General features: G+C 43.2%; 1 protein-coding gene across 1 annotated transcript in view; it reads right to left on the bottom strand.

The window, feature by feature from the left end:
• Positions 1 to 17,680, bottom strand: part of CLCN1 (chloride voltage-gated channel 1) — a 44,098-nt gene extending 26,418 nt beyond the window's left edge. The window contains exons 1-8 of the mRNA XM_074159076.1: positions 17,573 to 17,680; positions 16,812 to 17,057; positions 9,912 to 10,065; positions 9,252 to 9,383; positions 7,542 to 7,670; positions 7,305 to 7,438; positions 6,877 to 6,954; positions 2,156 to 2,234 (exon numbers count right to left, since the gene is read on the bottom strand). Coding sequence (XP_074015177.1) covers positions 2,156 to 2,234; positions 6,877 to 6,954; positions 7,305 to 7,438; positions 7,542 to 7,670; positions 9,252 to 9,383; positions 9,912 to 10,065; positions 16,812 to 17,057; positions 17,573 to 17,680 — 1,060 coding nt within the window. The remainder of the gene's footprint in view (positions 1 to 2,155; positions 2,235 to 6,876; positions 6,955 to 7,304; positions 7,439 to 7,541; positions 7,671 to 9,251; positions 9,384 to 9,911; positions 10,066 to 16,811; positions 17,058 to 17,572) is intronic.
• Between the last annotated feature and the right edge of the window lie 4,010 nt (positions 17,681 to 21,690).

Raw genomic sequence — 21,690 nt, 5'->3', positions numbered from 1 at the left:
CGCAGAAACTCTTCACCTGGAAGATTTTTAAACAGGTTAGAATTTTCTGTTTCCAAGTCTTTTATGTCTACAAGTAGGAGGATTATTGACACACTTAACATTGTATTTGGCAACAAAATCACAAAATCTCCACAAGTTTCTATTGAAAAGCAGTTACTTTCTCAACTTAGAGAGAACTCTAACTTAGTTAGAACATCACTTTCACCTTCACATCAAGTATGTTTATTTTTTTGAAAATAACTGCTAGGTAGCGTGCTACTGACAGATGTTTGTCATGACAGAAAAGATCAGCAAATTCAGAACACTCATCTTTTTGTAAAAAAAAATCTGTATTTGGTCCTTAAAGTCAAAAATACTTTTAAAAGCTCATTGCTGTGAGAAAATTAGCAAATGTCTGTATGGTATAAAGTATTTCCATCTCATTATGAAGTACTGTAAAGATTCTACCATTTCAAGGTCTTGTTTTTTATTAAATTAACCACCTCAATGACATCCTGTTGCACTTTGTGCATGTCTAGCTCCCATTTCTTCACTGCAATAGCTTGCCTATGAACAAGGCAATTCATTCAGTGAATGAATTTCAGGCGTGGTGCTATCTATGTAACCTTACCACGCAATCTTTTCTTATGCCAGTCAAAGTAGTTGCTCCACTGGTTGCTACACTTGCATAGCTTTTCCGTAAAACATTTGTATTAATGAAGTAATTTACTGTTGAGAATATAGCTGCTCTAGTAGCTCTTTCCTTTAGTGGCTCACAGACTGTAGTTCTTCATGTATTTCACAATCGAAACAGAATTTAGCAAATAGCATAAGCTGACACGTTAGAAACATCTGGACTTTCATCCAGCTGCATAGCAAGCCTCTCACACTGTGTAATTTGTACTGCTACTTGTTTCTTCAAACCTCCAGCAACAAGATGATCTCTGAAGGTCCCTTCCAACCCCTGCCATTCTGTGACTGTTGTTTTGGTTGGGTTTTTTTTTTTCACATCTTCCAACATTGTTTGCTGATGAAGGAATGCATTTTAGTTTGCCACCATATTGCTTTCTTTGTATTATTGCAGCCATTTTTACTCTGGCAGGAAAAACAAATGTTTCCCCCGTGGCTTTTTGTCTTTTTCTATGAAGCAAGAAACCTCAAAGGAGGCTTCTAAACATTTAGCATTAAATTCAGTGAAGTTCTGTAAAGTACTGGATTGGATATCACATTGTTTGTGACACTGCTGAAAAAACTGTAGAGGTTTGTCTTCATGTTCTGGATGCTTAGCTTTTAAATGTCTTGCTAATTCTGATGGCTTCGTACCATCAATGGCTAACTTCTCAAAGCACAATCTGCACTTAGGGTGAGCTTCCTTGTTAATGATAGCAGATGTAAATCCATATTTAAAACAGCCTTTGATAATTTTGATTTTTTTTGGCCAACTTGTCAGACTTGATTAGCTGGTCATTGTTTGTACGCTCTAACATGGCTGATTAAGAGCCTGTACTAGGAGTAGGAGAAGTGTCAGCTCTGCCATTTTCTTGTCATTTGTCTGTGCTCGCATCATTAGTATTATCTTCAATCCACGGCCCCTTTGCAGGAATCTTTTTGAGCCACTTGTCCACACTGTGAGGATTTGTTTAGTTAACACTTGATAATACAATCCATAAATCCACTTAAGCCAGCACACACTGATTGCAATATATTGCAATATGCTGAAAGCAAGGAAATGAGTGAGGGCACCACTGTTAACCCTCCACGTTGTGAAGAGCTCTACACCCAGGACACCTCATGCACTGTATGGGGCAAGTGGCCATCTGACGTATGGACTGAGTGAGGGTACCACTGCCAATATATGTACTGAATATTAATGAAGCTTAATTAATTTTTTTTTTTTTTTTTTAGATTAAAAAAAATAGGAATTCAAGTATTTCCTTCCCACACCCCAATGGATCATCTTACGCACCCCCTGGGGTCTGCACACCCCCATTTGGAGACCACTGTTCTAGACAGCCTTCCCCTCTTGCCTCCTGAAGGCTGACAACGTGTGGAAAAAAGAACATGTCAGAGTAGATGACAGATCAAGACTACGGTGCAGGAACGGGGGAGAGGAGAAGAGGACTAGGCAGGAGAGGATTTAGGTACCTGAGAAAAAGGAAACAGAACAGCCACTTGCCTCCAAGTGGTGTCCCAAAGCAGCAGCCGACCCCCACAGCACAACCCACAGTCAGGACATCCGTGTAATAATATGGCTGCTACTGGTGAAAGAGACAAAGAGAGACAGACAAACAGAAGAAAGAAGGAAAGAAAGCAGAGAGTGAGTAACAGAATTGGCAGGTGCGGCCATGTGCTGTCACCTAGCTCTGTCAACCAGTCTCAGAGTTATAGCTATATTTATCCTACTTCTCCCTTCTGGGTGGCTTCAAGACATTCAAAAGACAAGACCTGGCACAAGAAAGGCATATACCTGCAATCGCATCCTTAAGACACGTGGAGGAGGCAGCATCTCATCTTTCATTGAAACATGCACGTTTCTCTCACTGTAGAAGAAATGCCTTGTGGAAAATCCTCCAGAGGGTGGAGGGTGCATAAGGGTGTTTTACTCCATCTCTTTCACTTTGGCAGGGAATCCCAGGATGAGCATGTGCCAGAGAGTGCCTCAAAACCCCCACCCTATGAGTCTGTGTGCACAAGGCACATGCATGTCTAGAACCGAGTGCGGACAGACGCCTGGTCCTGTCACCCGGGGTAGGTGAGTGGGTAACAGGTCACCCAGCGTTGTGCTGTCCTGGTGAAAGCAGGGAAATGGAAAGAATAAGGGGTAGAAACAGTTTTGAAAGACATGGAGCTGTTGAAAGGGAGAAAATGCTCTTCCGTTCTTTCTCCAAGATTTGGCCCCGAACTGCCTGAGGGTGGTGAAAGGTGAGCAGATAAGTTTTATTTTATTTTGTCTAAATCCTAGGTGATGTGTAATACACCAGTGTTAAAAGCCTGTGTATTTGGCACTTTCTACTATCATGTGTTCCCAAAGTAGCCTGTTAGATCTCCCGCAAGAGTTTTGAGAAAGGATGGTCTTGTGTTATGATAGGAATCTGAGCAGCCAGGCTGAATTCTAAGGCCAGAAGGTCATGAATTCCTGTTTACCTGAGCAGGTCTTTGATAGAGCCTTAACCAAAAGGTGTCTTAAGGCTACCTCTGCACAACCCAACAAAAATGGGCCACGGACCATTCCCTAACCCAGAGCAATGTGTCCTTATCCACAGATTTGTCCTAGGTAACTTCTGGGTCCTCTTAGTGCCCCTGTGCCTTAAGACATAATCAAGTTCAGACAGGGATGGGGTTCAGTTCAAAGTGGGGAATAGTGGGAGTGTTGTGTTATATAGCCTGCCAGCCTGGCGATTAACAGCTTGAAACTGAGGGTATGTGCAACATGGCCTGCAGTATGGCAAGAGGTAATTAGAGTTGTTTGAAGGTGCAAAGCCTGATGCGACAGTGTTGAAGAACAGTATGAGACAGAGAGACTCAGAGCAACCACTGAGAACTGCTTGTGGCATATGGCATCTTCCAGGACCCAGCACTGTGTCAAAGTGCTGGTGCTGTGTAGCAGCATAGGAGCAGCCAGATGGATCAAAACAAACAGACAGTCAAAGAGTACCAGAGTGCACTCAGAAAAAGTAGGCTGGGCACCTTTTTCTTGTCAAGGGCTAAAGTGGCTTTTCAAATCCATTTTGAGGGCTCCTCATTAATACACAGGGTGGTGGTGTTCACCAGCAACACCACCAAGAAGTTATGCACCATGGGCAATATGACATGAAGTTTCAAGCTATATCCTGGACAAAGGTTAGCTAAACATTACATGACTCCGGGGGAATGGAAATCACATTCAGAATTTTGGTGTGAATCCATAAGAGGAATGCAACGAGGGCTACAAAAGCTAAGATAACTTGCAGTTTGTTCCCATCCTACAATGTTATCACAGACTCACAGCAAGTTTTAGTCTGGAAGGTACCTCTGAATGCTGCCTCTCCAACTCTCTGCTCAGAGCTGGGCTAACTTCAAGGCTAGATCAGGGTGCTCAGGATCAAGGTGCTAGGTGAGCCCTGAGCACCTCCAAGGGTGGAGATTCCCCAGCCTCTCTTGACATTTGTGCCACCTGGAACAATCTTTGGGGCTAGGGGAGATTTTTTTTTTAATGCAAAGGTAGAATTTCCCTTGTTGCAAGTTGTGCCTGTTGTTTCTTGTCCTTTCACTGTTTTCTGAGAAGCATTTGGTTATTTTGTCTCTCTAACATCTCCTTTAGCTACAGAAGACATCAATTAGACCACCCCCCTTTTAGCCTTCTCTTTTCTTCTCTAGCCTCTCCTAGTGAACTATGTACGTGTCCTGCAGTGTCTGAGACTACATTAATTCCAGGTACAGAGAAAGAAACAAGAACTGTAGACTGTGTTATGGGAGGTTTTTTCGTTTTGGTCTTTTTCTTATTTTTTTACATTAAGAGAGATACCATTCTCCTGTATACTGCCAATGGTTCCACCTGACTGTGGTCTAACCCTTGTTTCTGAACCTGCTTTCTCTCAAGGTTTTTGGCAGACTTACAAGTTTTGCCTTGAAGCCTCAGACTTCAGCTCAGACTGTCTCCAACTTGCTATATTGCCACATATACACAGCTCTCAACCTCTCTTGCTGAACCTGATTTTCTTCCTGGTGCATCTTTTCTCAAGTTACCAACTGAAAAACCTCTAATTTGTAGCTGACAAACTATGTTACTTCCTTTTCTTTTTTTTTTTTTTAATAGCAAACCAGAGCAAAGATCATCATTATTGCTGATGAAAGACCATGTTGTATTTGTCAACTAACTCACCCATTTGAAGACTAACAGGAAAGTAGTGCATGGAAGAAACAAAGCCAACTTAGAAAAAACATCGCATTTCAAAAACGCTTTAAACTTCCAGGCACAATAACCATGGGAAAAGTGAAATGAAGACACAACAAAGAATGGAAAACATTTTAAGACAAATTATTTATGAATATATTTCCACTGGTTTATGAGAAGTTACCATGTACCTGTGGCAGATGTGCTGTTTAAGGAAATTCCATGAATCAGAACATTAGTACAAATGTGATAAATTTCCACTATTCTCCTCACAGCGCAATCATAGAAAAGTGGGAACCACTAGAGGTGTTTCCTCCAACACCCTGCTCTGAGTTGTATCATTTCCAAGGCTAGATCAGGTTCTTGTTCAGGTGAGTCCTGAAGATCCCCAAGGGTGGAGATTCCCTGGACCCTCTGGACATCTGTGCCAGTGCTGAACCATCCTAAAGGGAGGGGAACCCATTTTTCTTATATACAGCCAGAATTTCCCTTGTTACAGGTTGCGCCTGTTGCCTCTTGCACTGTGCTGCTCTGAAAAGAGCCTGGATCAATCTTTGCTAAAATACCCTTTTAGGTGGTTGATGACATCAGTTAGACCACCCCCCTTTAGCCTTTTCTCCTTTAGGCGGAGCAAACCCAGCTTCCTTAGCTTCTCCACATACACCATTACTCCAACCTCCCAATCATCTTACTGGCCCTTCTCATCTCTCTTACATGGGGAGCCCAAAACTTTACACGCTGATAATTCTGATCTCCGGTCCACTGATGAAGTATTCATACAGTAGGTTCCTGTTCACATTATCACTTCCTGTCATACTTGCCACCTTCTTCTGCCCTTAGATGTTGCTACTCCTTACGTGAAGGTTTTTTTCTGTTCTCTACTCAATCCTTATTGACTTTCTGGACAGCCCTTGGTGCTCTCCAGGTTGAACAACGTCCATGGCAGGCAGGGACTGAACAAGCTGCATCATTAGAAATCAGCATATTAGGAGGTGTCGCTTTTCCTATAGCCTTCCCTTTCTTTCACTGCTATCAGTTTCACATGAAAAGAAAGAACTTGTGTTGCTAGAGTGGAAGAGGTATCTGTGGAGAACCTTTCCTGAGAGCAGGAAATCTCACAGCAAGAGGCTAAATGAGTTGTACATTAAATGTCACATGTAGGAAGACACTTGCCTCCAAGAGGAGCCCCGAAGCAACATCCAGCTCCAACTGCGCAAGCCGCCACCAGGAGGTCGAACTGCCTATGCACATTCTGGAACAGAGAGTGCAGCCAGAGAAGGGCATGCTGGGGTTAGAGGGAGCAAAGCAAGGGGGTTAGGATCCAGAACAATGAAACAAAGCAACAGCCAGCAGCAGATTCGGCCACTGCTATTATAAATAGCAGGCTCTACACACTTTAGTGCAGTCTTTAGTACTGGCAGCTGGTCTTCAGCAGTGACATCTGGTCCTTCTGCACAGACAGGATCTACTCAAGTAGAACAGCACCTCCTATTGTTGTATTACACAGCCAGCTTCTGCTAAGAGCCTGTACGTAAAGCAGTTCCTACATTTAGCTATATAAGCAGTTAAAAGATATTTTTTTATACAACTAGTCAATATAGTGATCAGCCTGTAGAGGCTGTTCTGCGACAGCAAAAGCCTAGAGAGTGTCAGTGTCTATAATTAGCAATGCTGTATAAATTTGGCTTAAAGACAAATTGATCTTTGTCTGCAGCTACTTTTTTATACAGACAGTGATTACAGTGCAAAGGTATCAGCATCATGAGATTGAAAACTTATCAAATGCATATTTCTAACCAGCCTCTGTGTAATTGGTAGATAACACTGGTGGTCATGCACAGTTATTTGACTGTATATCTGGCCTCCCACTACTGTTTTCTTCGGCTTACATTTTACTGCTCTATAGCAGCACAGTGAACTTCAATCCATATGTTTTCTCTATGTTTTGTGGTCTACCAAAACTATCCTATGTGTCTTAGGGGTTCAACCTGTGGAAGAGCTGCATGCAGAGACATGTGCCTTACCTCATACACACCACAGAAGATTGACATGAACTTGCTGAGTACTGCAGCACAGATACTGGCAATATGCACAAAAGGACCCTACAAGAGAAGAGGAGGAGGAAATCAGAGAGGGTTACCCTCTGGTTACTGACAACCATTTAGCCATTGCAGATCTCATAATTTCTCTTTGGCCATCTCAGGCAGTCCTCCAATCTTTTTTTTTTTCCATCTCAAAGACTAGCTGACTTCAGTTCTTTGACGTTTTACGTATCAAGCCTTTCAAAGTGGAAGGAAAACGGCCAATGGAAGATAAGTGTTGCTGGAAAGAGCAGAACTTTAAGAGGAATGGTGGCAAAAGAAAGAAAACATTTATTGACTCTTCTTCCACAGACGATGACTCCTACCTCCCAGACCTAGCCACTACTGTACATGAAAACAGCAATATTTACCTCTTTCCCCACAGGCATGCCACTTCCAAGCCCAGCTGTGAGGCCCACAACTTTGGCCACAAAAGCTTTGAGAGTGAGATATTCCTTGAGGACCACTCCTCTCATTATGGTCTTGAGCTCTGGGATTCCAGACCCTGAAAACAACAGCAGAGCAGGGGATGAACAAAATCCGCAGGCAAACGGAATAAGAAAAACGAGACAGACACAAACAGATCTTGCCATGCCTTCTGCCCTCACCAACAGCCTGTGGAGAGACGAGATGGCAGAAAATGGCCGCAAACAGAATAAGAACAAGTGGGTATGTGACCCACGCCAGATACTGCAGAGGAACATTCGGGTGCAGCTCTCTGTACATCCACTTGTAGGCTGTAGACAAAGAAACAAAGAAGTCGTCAGTAACCACAGCTGCTCCAAACAGGTTGGTAGACATGAAAGAATCACACACTTGCTAAACCTGCCCATGCTAAAGCTCCCTGAGAAATGCTATCCTAAAGTCCTCATTTTCTAAGACAAGCCTTGTTACATTTTGAGTACAAGCTCCCAAATAAAACAGCCATTCTGCAGGAATGGGTAGAAATGGCTCTCTGTTCTTAAACACTACTAATACCTGTGCTCAGATGTGGCATAAGAGGTATGTTACATGCAGTTGTGAGGATGAATCACTGTACAGCGTCTTTTCATCTGGCAGCCTGAGGACCTTATGCAGATCCTGAAGGACAATAAAGTGGTCCACCAATAGCTAGTGCCCTCTCCTCCAACTCAATCACATGAAAAATCATTCCTTCATAAAAACTAGCTTAAGAGCTCTGATTATGATCTGTCTTTTAGACCAGCGGCATGAAGGGAGCTGTGCCAACTGTTAAAACAGCAGTGGTACCATTGCTCAGCCAGGTGCAACAGCACGACGAGCTGCTGAGAATCCAAACTGAACTGCAGCTGCTGTGCAGCAGGAGGAGGCTCTTTGCCTGAGCTGGCTCTCCAAACAGCAGGAGCCTGAGACTTGGTGGAGGGAAAGAAAAAAACAACAGAGGACTCAGCCACGGGCAGTATAAAGGACAGGGGCTCTCTGAGACTGGCAGGGTAAGCCAGATGCCTGGTAGATGGGGAAGCTCTAGAAGGAAGAACCCTGGGCTGAAAGAATGTTGGGAGCTCTGAGGAACTGCAGTGTCTGATGGACATCAGCAGCAAAGAGCACTGAGAGGAAAGGACTGGTGTGTGTGTGCAGGTCAGGATTGGGACAGTGAGGGTAAGGACAAAGAAACAGTGCGGTTAACAGAATGTGGGCAATGTTGTGTGTGCATGTGTGCACCCAGATGGAGCGTAGGGGGACTGAAAGATCTTGTAATTGTTACAGCTGGCAAAGGGGAGAGGGACCATAGGAAAAATGCAGGGAAGGGATATAAGACAGTGGTTAGGAGATCTGTGTGAAAAGAGCCAAAGGAGAGAGCAGTACGTGGCCAAGTAGCAGGAAACTGCAGGGCACTGTATAAATAAAAATTGGAAAGAACAATAACGGGTAAAAAACAGAAACAGTGTCAGTAGGGCATCCAAGAGCCCCTTCCCCTGCCCATCCCCCATGTGCTCGTTATTTCTGGCGAGGGTGGGAACCAGCACGACAGGAAGGACCACAGTACCACTTTCCTGTGCCCCTGCATGTTCAAGGGAGCAGGAGGGAAAGGGAGTCAAAATAACATGTTTTCTTTGACTCATGATACACATATCCTTTGTTTTTGCCCCCTTACTTCCAAATTTTTCTCTGCCGTCCCTTTAAAGCACTGCTCCATCGTTAACCTTTTCTCTACTACGTTGCAAGTACTTCAAACTTCCCAGGCAGCAAGGGGTGAGGCTGGGACACTGATGTTAAAGGAGGAAGAACATTGTCACTGGGCTTTGTAAAACATTCATATCATTTACAGTGTGTTTTTGCAACACCTGAATGGGACCCACCCTGTAGGCTCTTCGCACTGGCATAATCCATTCCCCAGCTCACCAACGCCATGACCAGACCCAAGAGAACCAAGAAAATCCAGTCCTCTCCAAGCTTCTTGGTAACATATTTCTGGATGCGTCTAGCACAGTCTGTGGAGGGAAGAGTGAACCAGAAAAACTGAGGGAACATAGATGAAGCCTGTGTCTGTCTCTCCTCTCCTATGCTGAGAACTAACTACAGTAAGGATTTATTTGGAAGCATCAGGGGCTACATGTTGAAGGACTGACACCCATCCCTCTCTCACACAGTCCTGCAAAACCATATGCAGTTTCAAAAAAAAAAAAAGAGGGGTGTGTGTGTGTGTGTGTGTAATTTACCATTTTGTGCACTAGCAGCAAAAATCTAACACAAGAAAGCCCATTTCTTCTTGTTACAGAGATCTGTTATGGAAAATATTATTAACTTGGGACTGGTCTTTTTTCCAAACAGATATTGGCTCTTCCTAGGATGAAAGCTCACATGAAAAAATATTTTCCATCCACTGTGATTCATTTTTCTTCCTTTCCTGCTTCTCCCCAGTCACAATTTTCTTGTCTTTTACCTTGCTAAAATTCCGTCTCTCTGGCTGGTCTACCCAATGTCTGGACATAGGGTAATGAAAGATGAATTGCCCCTACCTTGACATTTGGAATAGTGCTCTTCTTTGATCTCTACTTGACTCTCACGTTTCAGGGGTCTTTCATTGTTCTTTTGGGTCTGCTTCTTATACAGTAGTTTTGCTGCTTCCTTCTCTGCGAAGTCGGTTATCTGGTCTGTGTATTGGCCATAAAGCTACAGGAGCAGAAAGCAAGTGAGATCAAAAGGGAAAGGTAAGGGAAATGCTCCTTCACAAATAGAATTTAAGATGAAAAGGCAGATCTGCTAACCGTCCAAGGTGCAAACCCAAATGTACCCAAGCAGGGAGACAGAGACACAGAAACTCCCAGACAGATGCCATTCATCTTTTTTTTTCTTTTTCCTGTCTGGTTCCCTCTTCCCAATCTCTCCAAAATCTTTTTAAGCTTTTTGGGGGTACAAGATATGATCACAGAATATTAATTGCTTTCTAACATCCTGAGAAAGAGCTGGCTGTGGTCTGAAGAGACTGAACAGGCTTTCTGGAGGTACAAAAGAAGGTCAAAATAGTTCACACCAGACTGTCACCCTCAGGGCTGCCTCACAGATTTCAGCAGCACTGTAGAACATCTCTGAAGGTTTCGAGAGGTATTACACTATCAACAGGCTGCAGGAACATCCCGCATCTGTTCCTCCGGCTGCCAAGGAATGCTTAACAGGGCACACTGCTACTGGTGGTGCCTGCGGAGGAAAACAAGCAGCAGCAGCTCAGACATATCACAGGGTACTACGCACCTCCTCCCATTATTTACATGAATCATCATGCTAAGTCTTCTCATATCTCCAATTCCTCTGAATTTCCTAACTACCTAATTTAGTCTTCGTCTTCAGATACTAATCTTGAAATGCAATTGGTTATATGCAATTCACAACTAGCTACCTGCGCTTACCAATGCCATTTCATACATGGATCTGTAGTACAACTGGCAGTTGTGCCGCCTTGTCAACAATGAGATCTCAAGGGAGCTTGAAGGACCCTGACTGTGCCCCCTTGTTTGTTTATCAGATTCCCTGAAGAGCAGCTATCCTGCCTCACCCTTTCAGAATATAGGTGGGGAAGGTGTGCATTTGAGAAGCAGAGAGTAAGCCTCTCCTCCTCGCATGTTCTTCAATAAACCAGATTTGGCTTTACTTGAGGTCAGGTCACCACCTGAAGCACAGCCTGTGATCTTGGCACTTCCCAAGGTGACCCTTTGCTTCCTCCCCAGCTTTCTCCCCATCTGCTTCCTAAGATTTTCTGAGTGGCGGGAGGAGAGTGAGCAGTGCTTTGATCAGCAATCAGACACTTCAGCTGGAGAAAGACAAGACATATGAGAGATATAAAGCACTACCACGTGCTTAGGAGACATTTCTATTTGACAGCTTCATGTCTCCTCCTTTCAAAGTGACACAGGAGATGTTGCTCTTGTTGCCTTGAGATCTAATAGATTCAGAAACTCACAGAAAGATTTACACTGGAAGGCACCTCTGGAATTTTCTAGTCCAAGTCCCTGCTCACAGCATGGGAACTCCAAAGCCAGATTAGACTGCTCAAGACCTTGTCCAGGCAACTCCTAAATATCTCTAAGGGTGGAAATTCCCTGGTTTCTCTGACCACCTGTTTCAGTGCTCTACCAATTCATATTTCCACGTAACAAATATGACTGAAGGTCCTAAATCGTTTATTTATTTTCATATTCCTTGAGAGACACTTGAACCATGTGCAGTAGCTCCCTTTGAAAACCCTAGTGCTTTTTTCACAGAACACACATCTAGGCTTTTTTAAATCATCCTGTTCTTAAGGTGGCCTACCTACTGTCTCTTAAACAAATTGATGCTATCCGAACATCTGAAAGTATTCTTCTATATCGGAAGCTGACAAATTGAATGTAATTATTAACCACAGGATTATCAACACACTCTAAGAAAATTAAGCAATGCAGACTCTTTGCATTAAGGAATGGACATGCTCTGACCCCCATAATACAGACAGGACAGTGAAACATCAGGCTGATGAACTTCATATATAAGATAAGCTGTCACGTACAGAATCCAGTCGTAAATAGCAGACTGCTCCTTTTTTCTCTCACTGTGTCTATTTCAGCCAGAAATGCCAAGTATCAGCAGATTTTAGACAAATGCATCTTCACATCACCTCAGCTAATGTTTCATTGCCTTTACATGGTCACGAGGGATGGGTTTATATCAAATACAGCTTAATCCAAACTATGAACTCAAATCTGTGCCAAGTATGATGTTCAAATTAGATTCTTCCAACTGCCCAGATGGAATAGCATGACAATATAATAGTATGAATGGTAAAAGAGCTCATATGGTATTCTAGTTCACTGCTTCTATCTATCTGGAAAATGGTGCAGTCAGGATGTGGGGAAAAAGGAATTAGTTTCCAGACACAAAAATGAAGGTTCTGTCCTGAAGAACAAGTTAGTCTCAATTCACTTAAAGATTGTCTCATATGTGTGCTTTTCTTCTCCAGGACTCTGGCACTATTTAAAATGGTAGGAGATTGTGGGAGAGAGAAAGAATCCAGAAATCAGAGGATGACCTTAAAGCAAAACTAGGTTAGGCAAGAAATATCCACTCCATTAGAAGACATATAAAACTAAAAATATAACACAGTAGGACTTGGACTGTTCCTTCTTCTGATGCTCTCTCTCTAACACAAGGAACACAGGGTTTCCAAGCACCAGAAAAACTGGAATGTTAAAATATATCAATTACCACCTAAAGGGTTGAGCCAGAAAAAGTACTATCATGCCCAGCTTGGCTAAATGCTGAGTGAGAACATGATAATGGTACAAAAACAGCTGAAGGTATAAATACTGTTAAGGAGGAAGAAGGGGAGGGGAGAACCCCAAAAAACATCCAGGGAGAAAGTACAACCAGGGTAAAGTTCATTGTTTAACTGTAAACCAGCAGGGTTTGTCTTTCCAAAAAAAATGGGGAAGTTTCATTGCTTGAGTAATGGAGGAAAAGCTGCAGAGAATCTCAGGGGAAAAATATGTACAGCACCATAATCTCAGGAATTTTTCTGGGAGCTATTTTCTGAGAGCTCAGCACCTGCATAAAATTGCCTTCATCTCACAGTCCAAAGCTATTTCCCATGCCGTTCAGACTGAACAATATGTTCTTCACAACATACTCGAGTCCTGAAATCCCTTCCCCCAGCATTGCCAGTGCATACTGTTTTTAATCTGGTGCTCCTGGCCATTGAGGTGGCCTTGGGCTCTACTGCTCATCCCTCTCACTCCCACCTTGTAGCCATCCTGCTGTTCCTGGAATGATCTTCCTTAGGGTTGTTTTTTTCTGATGCATCACAAAAGAGTGTCCATATTTGGTCTCAAAGCTGAAACCTCCCAAATCTCACTTCATAAGTAAATAAATATCAGTAAAAGGTCTAGGCTCAACTGCTTAGACATAGAGCCAATGAGGCACGTGTGAGGGGTAGGGAGCAGTAACAAAATAATAGTTCTTCCTGAAGAATGGAAGGCAAAGGGGAGATTTAACAGCAGTCCCACCACCTGAACAGAGAGGGGGGTTGGAGAGAAACATCACAGCAATACTTCTTGGAGGGGCAGTGAAGGACAAAAGGAAAAAGGCATAACTTGCAAGAAAGGAAAGTCCATGCGAAAGGAAAATGTGTCCCCATCCACTCCCTCTTGAGGGTAGTTCAGCACAGGACCAGGTGCCCAGAGGAGCTGGGGAATCTTCAGTCCTGGAGATGTTCAGAACATGCCTGGACAACTTGACCTAGCTTTCGAGTCAGCCCTGCTGTGGGCAGGGGCTTGGGCTAGAGACTTCCCGAAGCCCCTCTCACCTACATCTTTCTGTGAGCCTGTTATTCTGTATTACTGCATTGCCTAATTACTCATTACACACCCCTCCCACTACACCCATCTGTGTATTGCCATGAACATCCTTTCTATAGTCATGAATAATACAGCTTCTAAATACTTCACCAGCTGTAGCTGTTTTCTCATGCAGAAAGAAAACAATACAAAATCCTACAGTGTGTGAGAATGTATATTTTTATCAATTACATCATCTATCATATACCTACTATCTGTTATCTTAATTGTCCAAAACTATGTATATATTACTATTATTATCCTACTACTATTATTATTTCATTATCTATTAACGATTATGTGGGTTTTGACCATCAGTTTGGTCCCGGGCCAAAGACCAAGATTTCACTGTTCTGAGGCTTGTGTAAACCCAATCAAATCACAAAGCTGGTCTAAAATAGCTTCCAACCTACATACAAAACAGAAGGCAAAAGAAAAGGGCACAACAGAATCAAAATCTCTCTCTGCCAATTGTTTTTTCACATGAAAGTGGGGAAAGAAATCTTAATGGTTACTCTGCATGGAAATGGAAGAAAACGTGCAGAAGGTTTGCACTGGTGAGGCCACAACTGGAGTATTGCATCCAGTTCTGGGCTCCCCAATTCAAGAGGGATAGGGAACTACTGGAAAGAGTCCAGCGAAGGGCAACAAAGATGATTAAGGGATTGGAGCATCTCCCTTATGAAGAAAGGCTAAGAGAGCTGGGACTCTTTAGTCTGGAGAAGAGAAGGCTGAGCGGAGACCTTATTAATGCCTATAAGTATCTCAAGGGTGGGTTGAAGGAGGAGGGAGCCAGACTCTTTTCAGTGGTTGCCAGTGAGAGGACGAGGGGCAACGGGCACAAGTTGGAACATAGGAGGTTCCACTCGAATATGAGGAAGAATTTCTTCACGGTGAGGGTGACAGAGCCCTGGAACAGGCTGCCCAGGGAGGTTGTGGAGTCCCCTTCTTTGGAGATTTTCAAGACCCGCCTGGATGCAGTCCTGAGTAGCATTCTCTAAGCAATCCTGCTTCAGCAGGGGAATTGGTCTAGATGATCTATACGGTCCCTTCCAACTCTAAAAAAAATTCAGTGAAATTCAGTGAAAGGTTGTTTTTCTTGCTAATAGCATAAGTGTGAGTGTTTGTACAAGGTATATATTATATATATATAAGGTATAAATAGTATATATAAGGTATAAATATGCATTAGCATATTAAGCATATATATTACCATATAATATATATTAGCATACCTTCTACATAATGCTTATTTATACCTTAATTTAATAAGGCATTTTAATTTAATTTAATAATAGTAAATAATTATTTTAATATATATTTATATATAGTAACTTATATATACTTGTATATAGTTATTTAATATTAATAAATACCTTAATTTATACCTAATGCATATTTATACCTTATATGCTTATACATGAATGGCTAGCAAAATATACATATGTGCAGCAAGCCTGGTTTTGCCAGAATATGTCTGCATGCAAAGTTTCATACATAAACGTACATGCACATGTGTATGCGATTCCTTATGTAAAAGTATTTCTAGGGCATGTTTTTCAGTAAATTTATAAATACACCTGTCTGGTTTTTTGATTGCAATTTGTGTTCACAAATGCCCGCTTGCTTGGGGACACTACTGCCCGAAGACACGCACAGGAATGCATTTTAAGGCCTGCTTGTTTGTGTGTGAGGTTGTCTATCTGCATATCTACTGACCAGCACAACTCCAGAGCTGAGCGCAGACACTCCTATCCCAGGTAGCAAGAGCAGGGAGGTGGGTTGTATTGCCTCACTGTGTCATCTGCATCTGCTTGTGATAGTGGTTTTAGATTGGGGTGGGGGACATATAGGGTGGATGCATGTGAACTGGGATGGTTTTGGCTGTGCTTTACTGGAGAAGCTGTTTGCATCCCACAGCTTCCCCCTCCTCGCCTGCCCGTAGCTCATGTAGCACAAGGTGCATTTCCTTTGCAGTTTCAGAAGAGAAATTCCCGAATATGGCCATGAAATTGATTCTCTAATCTTTTGCAATATGGCACATATAATCCTCATGGGGATGGTTATCTACTGGAAGAGGTTTTTCCTGGTGGCAAATGTGGTTTTGTTCCTATCACTAAATCACAAAGGTCTTCAGGAAATAATTAACGCATCCCCTCCCTCATCCCCCAATCATTCACCTAAGTGTTCATGCATCATGTACGGAGAAACATCCACTCTGTATGAATTCCACATTTACATGCTCTCTCTCTCATCATTTGACTGGATCCTTCACTGCTCTAAAGCCTTCTTAAGTCAGCTTAGCCTGAGCAGAGAGGTAGGAAATTAGACACCAGGACTCTGCTGTAGAACCTCCCCTTTGCAGGAGGTTGTCCCAAAAGGAGAGGTAGAGGAGATACAGAGGATAATGGAACAAGAAGCCATAACCAAAGTACATCTGTGTCCCAGGTATTTTTCTGAACTGCTGCTTGTGTGAACCAGAGCAAGAGTCAGGTCAAGTTTAAGGGTTAGAAAATCTCTCACTCACAGCTCCCATAAGAGTTACCAAAACTATCGATATACAGGTATGGGTCTGTGACCATGAAACGCTTTTTGGTCAGAGAAAAGTAAGAACTTCATGCATGACTTCATCCGTACAGCTGTGCAGATAGATACCCATCTACCTACATCACTGTTCTCTTTCTTTTTAGTCACTCTTCTGCTCTACTTAATATCACTATGCAGCTGAAGGCAGCTGCAGTTGCTCTTTGCTGTTACAAATACATTAATGGTCTGGTTGATTTTCCCCATCCCAGCTTGCCCATTCTGTCTCTCTTTGTGTCCATGGCAGGTGAAAATGACCCCTGACTCAAAATGCTGATAGCACTCCTGGATGCAAGTACAACCATGAAAGTCAACGCCTGACCTGGGAGTCATCAAACGAAGGGGAGAGTTGGTAGGGGTGGGAATGGACAGGGATGTGTGCTCTACCAGCACTGTTCTGGGAGCCCCAAGAGCTTTTGTGATCCCAGGGAGACCTGTGCTGCCACAAACATCCCAGTTGTCCAGCCCTACCTGCGGGTAGCTGAGGGAGGAGTTCTCCAGGTAGTGCTGGTCGTCCCCTGTCCCCTGGGCCTCGCATCCTGCCTCCAAAGGTATCCCGTAACGGGTGCATTTCTCAAAGCAGACATAGTCGTATTGCGGTGGGCCCTCCCACAAAGCTGACTTCGATCTGGGTTCCTGCGTCATGGTCTTTGAGCTCTCCATGCCTCTACTCTTCCTCACTCTCAGTTGTAACGGAGCTGCCGCTCTGGGCCTTACCTAGAACCACCTCATGTTCTGGCCAAGAGCATGGCCTCCGCACTTTCCTCTGCTCCTTCCTTCCTTTCTTTCTCTCCTCAGACCACTCTGATTTGTCCTGTTCCTTCACTCACTTTCTCTCTGCCCCTCATCCTCCTCCTCCTCCTTGTGCCTCTCTCTCCCCTTCCTGCCCAAAGGCAGTGCTTGCAGGGTTTAACTATATTTATAGCAACTTTCCTCTGCCACATGATTCCCCAGTGCCGTGTCTGATCTCAGCAAAAGGCACTAACTCTGACGGGATTGAATATCAGGTGTGGGCAAGAGGGGAACTCCTGAAGGAGAGGGAAGGGAGAAGGGGGAGGTGGAAAGAAGGCGGTAAGACAGACAGAGCTAGACGTACAGAGACAGAAAGCAGACAGGAGGAAGCAGAAATGATTATTCAGAAGATCTCTTCTTTCACACCTCCCCATCCTGAGCAAGCCATATTTGCAGTGAGAACAAAATTCAGTGGGCTTCCTTGTTCTCTTCCCAGATACCAGGTGTCCAAAAGACTGAGTGACAGTCATAAAGATGACAGCGACTATGGTGAGGTAGAACATGATGGATACACACTCAGTGTCCCACAACAATTGTTTTAAGTCCATGGCCCACCAGAGAAGAAGCAAGCCCTAATGGAGAAGTCAGGCATTGCTGTAAAATGCTGAGCATTACAGCTTAATTGCAGCTTTCCCGTGTGCCCTTATGGGGGAACACTTTACCCTTTTAAAGAAGGTCACCACACCTGTGGGTATTCAATTAGGGGTGTATGCAGAAATTTATTCTTCTTGATGTTCACTTTTGCGCAGGCTAGGGCACTCAACAGCTTCTCCTCTCCGCTCTGCCACTTGTTTCTCAGCCAGGCAAAAAAGCAATGAGCTCAGCCAACACCAGCGAGCTACCAGCCAGAGACAGGAATGAGAAGCATGTTCCAGCAACATGGTCTAGAGACACCTCCCAGTACTCTCACTGTGCTGAATGTAACCATATGTCTTTTGACGGCTATTAATCAACGAAGAGCAGCGAGTTCAAGATCCTAGAAATTATGTACAAGAAAAGAAGACCCCACATGCCTCAAACACAGTCACTGAAGAGCTGTTATTAACTCCTCCTTCATCTTGTACACTATCACCTCTCCGGAATAATGGTTTCCAATTTTCTCACACTGCAGGATAAGAGATTTGCAAGCAGGACAGGGGACAGAAAGAGGCAAAACATCCTTCTTTTGGGTCCAGAATGGTAGTCTCATTATTTCATTTTGCAGAACTCTGTAAAACATTTCTCTTGGAGGCTCATTTTGCTTTTTCTCAGTCTGAATGGTTCTCGAGAGTGGGATACAAAGAAACTCTCTAAGAGGAAGACACAACTGATTTCCTCCATAAACCACCTCCCCACCTCCTCTAATGTTTCTGCTAACCATATCCATATGGATACCCATTAGCAATAATACCCATATGGATATTGTTAGCCTGTACAACCCACACCTGGTGGCAGGCTGGGCAAGCTCTAAATATTTACAAAAACATATAGGATCATCTGTTTCATTCTCACCAGCACTCACTTTACTATCAATAAGCAATGTTCCCTGGAGGAAGACTGTGGCCCATCAGTAGGACAAAACTTGTAATGAACCACCTTAAAGAAGAGTTTCAAGTGACTGTGTCTAGAAAATTGAAGAAGAACATTTGGATACCCTAACAGTTTTCCATCATAAAGGCATTAACTGCTCCCAACTTATTGAGATGCTTTTGGAAAACTAATGTCACTATGGTTTACATAAAAAATGATGCACAGCATATACTATATAGTGTATAAAATACTAAAAACTGTATAGAATATAAGTGTACATCATATATAGAAAACCTAAAAACCAACCACAAAAAGCCCCAGCAAACATCAAAGCTGTAATACAGCACCAGATCTTCAGTTACTATTACATTTACTGGAGGAGAATACTCATCACAGCCACTGGAGAAAACTAATGGGAACCTTTACCCAAAGGTGCACTCTTTTAGCTCTTGTTTTTCAAGATGCACAAAAATACCACATCAGAAATTTCTTCAGTATAAAAAAGAAACCCCTACTGCCAGCTAATCAAACTCTACTTTCTGTCTTGCATCCACTGTGTGGATTTTCCATGGAAAATAATTATGTAATTATAGCCTAAAATAAGATGATTCTACCCTGAAAGGTTTTTTCCAAGAACTGTTCCTCTCAGCCTCCAAACTGGCCCCAGCCTCATTCACCTGATCCATAAAAGCATGAAGGACCCCAAGGCCAACATTCACCAAATGGCTCCAGACGGTCCTTGAAAAACAAGCCTTTACTATCCTCGTGAGGAAGACAACCCACCATAACCCTGCGCTGTCACTCGTACTTTCCACACACCTCATCCAGAGCACCAAATAGTAGACTGATAACTATACAGATGAAACTGAACCATCATTGTGCACACAGTGGTACATGTGTACACTCTAAGGACATCTGCAGCTAAGGACCCAGCAATTATCTAATTCCCAGTGGGACAGCACTTCTCATCAAACAATCTCTCTATCTCTGATCTCTGTACCCAGATACTGTCTACCAAGAAAAAAGACTGAGAGCTGAAATTCACCATTCCAGTGCATTACAAAATATATGCCATCTGTAGAGATACTGGATTTATGTTACATTATTTCCTGTGTCCTGAACACTAATCTTATCATGCTCCACAGCTTATAAATCACACATCTCCCTCTTTCCCCTAGGAGAAAAGCACTTTGTCAGCTCTCTGGGCACTATTAACATCCTCTCTGTTCCACAAGGTACCAATAATCTTTTGTCACAGCCTCACTGACACTAGTCTAGTTAAATTCAAAGAAGCTACTCTCAACTTGTATTTGGTTTGTGGTCTGCTGCTTCTATTTCAGACTCAAAGAACTTGTAGACCCAATAGCTTGTCCACAGCTGACCTAATGAAAGGTATTTTTCCAGCTCTACCCATTGTCTTGTCCGTGTTTTCAGACCACCAGAGTCCCAAAAGTACAGAATACTGAGCACAGCCTGAAAAAGGTCTGCCTTTCTGCACTGCTGTTGCCCAGCAGCTGCTGTGAAACCTCCCCTATCACTTTTCCTGAATTTTCCTGCCACAGTTCTTCTTTATGTATTTTCTTTGTTGCTCATCTGTCCTGTTTTCTACTGCCAAGGCCTGGCTCTGCCCTTCTACCAGGACACAGCAATGTAGCACTGCTGCTGCTTGAGAGGTTACCAACAGTCTCAGGAGACTAGCACAGACGTGGAGGAAGATGTAAAAAAAGGGGAAGATGTAATAACCATCTCGCACTAGTCACAAATACAGATGACCTGTATGTATGGCTTGACTCCTCAGGTCCACCTGAGCCTCTTGAAAGGGCTCACAAAAGTTTCTAGGCTGCCCTACAGCACACAAGAGGAAAGGTATACAACCTGCTCATATACCAGTTTTTTCTTTGCGTATTACAGGCCCTAGAGGGACTCCAAAGTGTGTTTCTGTGGTACTTCCTTCAGGCAGAACATCTTCACGACAGATGAAACTACAGCTACAGTCCAAATTACGGTCTTAGGTGAGGAAAAAGAAAGGAATAAAAGTTAGAAGAACTCTCACCCGAGATGAGTCTCTCCTCCAGTCAGTCATCTGTCTTTCTCCCTTCTCTTCCCAATATTCCCTTAGGTCTCCCTTTTCTCTGCCTTTAATTTTTTTCTCCTGGACACTTTTCAGGATTCAGAAATATAATTCCTAGCCTTCCCATCCTACTGCCTTCATAGGGAAAGTTCTGATAGTATGGGGGGAGGGATGATTGAAGGCTCGTGCTTCTCTCATGGTCCTGTCCCAGGACATTTATCACCTGAAATCCCAATACTTTTAATCAACAGTGACAAGCTTAATGTTGTTCCCTGTCCCCTGCCCACACAATTATCAGACATCATACTAACTTCTGAGCCTTCTGCCTATACGAGAGCTTTTTTTGGATGTTTCTCTAGCCTATTCATCCTAAAAGATCTAGACCAGTTCGTGACCTCCTTGTATTCAAACCTTATGGCCCACCGCCAGACTGCAGCCTCCTCTGGAATACAACACAACATCTATTTTTCAGCTGCCACCAGTACTGCATACACAGACATTATAGCAGATGGTGATGCAGAGCCCTCTACCACCCCAGACTGAAAGGAGTTGAATTTGTAGAGGTGGAGTTATTGTTACTCAGAACCGTGCATGCAAAATAGAAAAGCAGCCATTTAAGAATAAAGAAAAAATAATATTCTGTGCTTAAGAGAACTCAGTCCAATAAGGCTGTGAAGGAGATAATATGAAAGATAGGCTATGAGACCAAAGTAACTGTAAAGGTGAAAGAGAAAAATGGAGTTTTGAAGGAGAAGGAGGAGAAAGGTGACAAAAGGAGGACTACTTAACAGTAACAGAGGGTCTAAGAGATAAACACAGAGGCAATAAGAGACAAAGAAAGCACAGGAGGACATGAGGGGAAGAGATGCAGGACAGAAAGAAGTCACAGCAAGTGTACTTTGTCTCAAGCAATAGCTTCAGATGGAGCAAAAAAGAGTGAAAAGGAAGGAAAAAAGACGTCAGTAGACATAAGATAAG

Source organism: Numenius arquata, chromosome 1 (assembly GCF_964106895.1).
Source record: "Numenius arquata chromosome 1, bNumArq3.hap1.1, whole genome shotgun sequence".
In the NCBI taxonomy this organism is placed as follows: domain Eukaryota; kingdom Metazoa; phylum Chordata; class Aves; order Charadriiformes; family Scolopacidae; genus Numenius; species Numenius arquata.
This window is presented reverse-complemented; position numbering and strand designations above follow the sequence as displayed.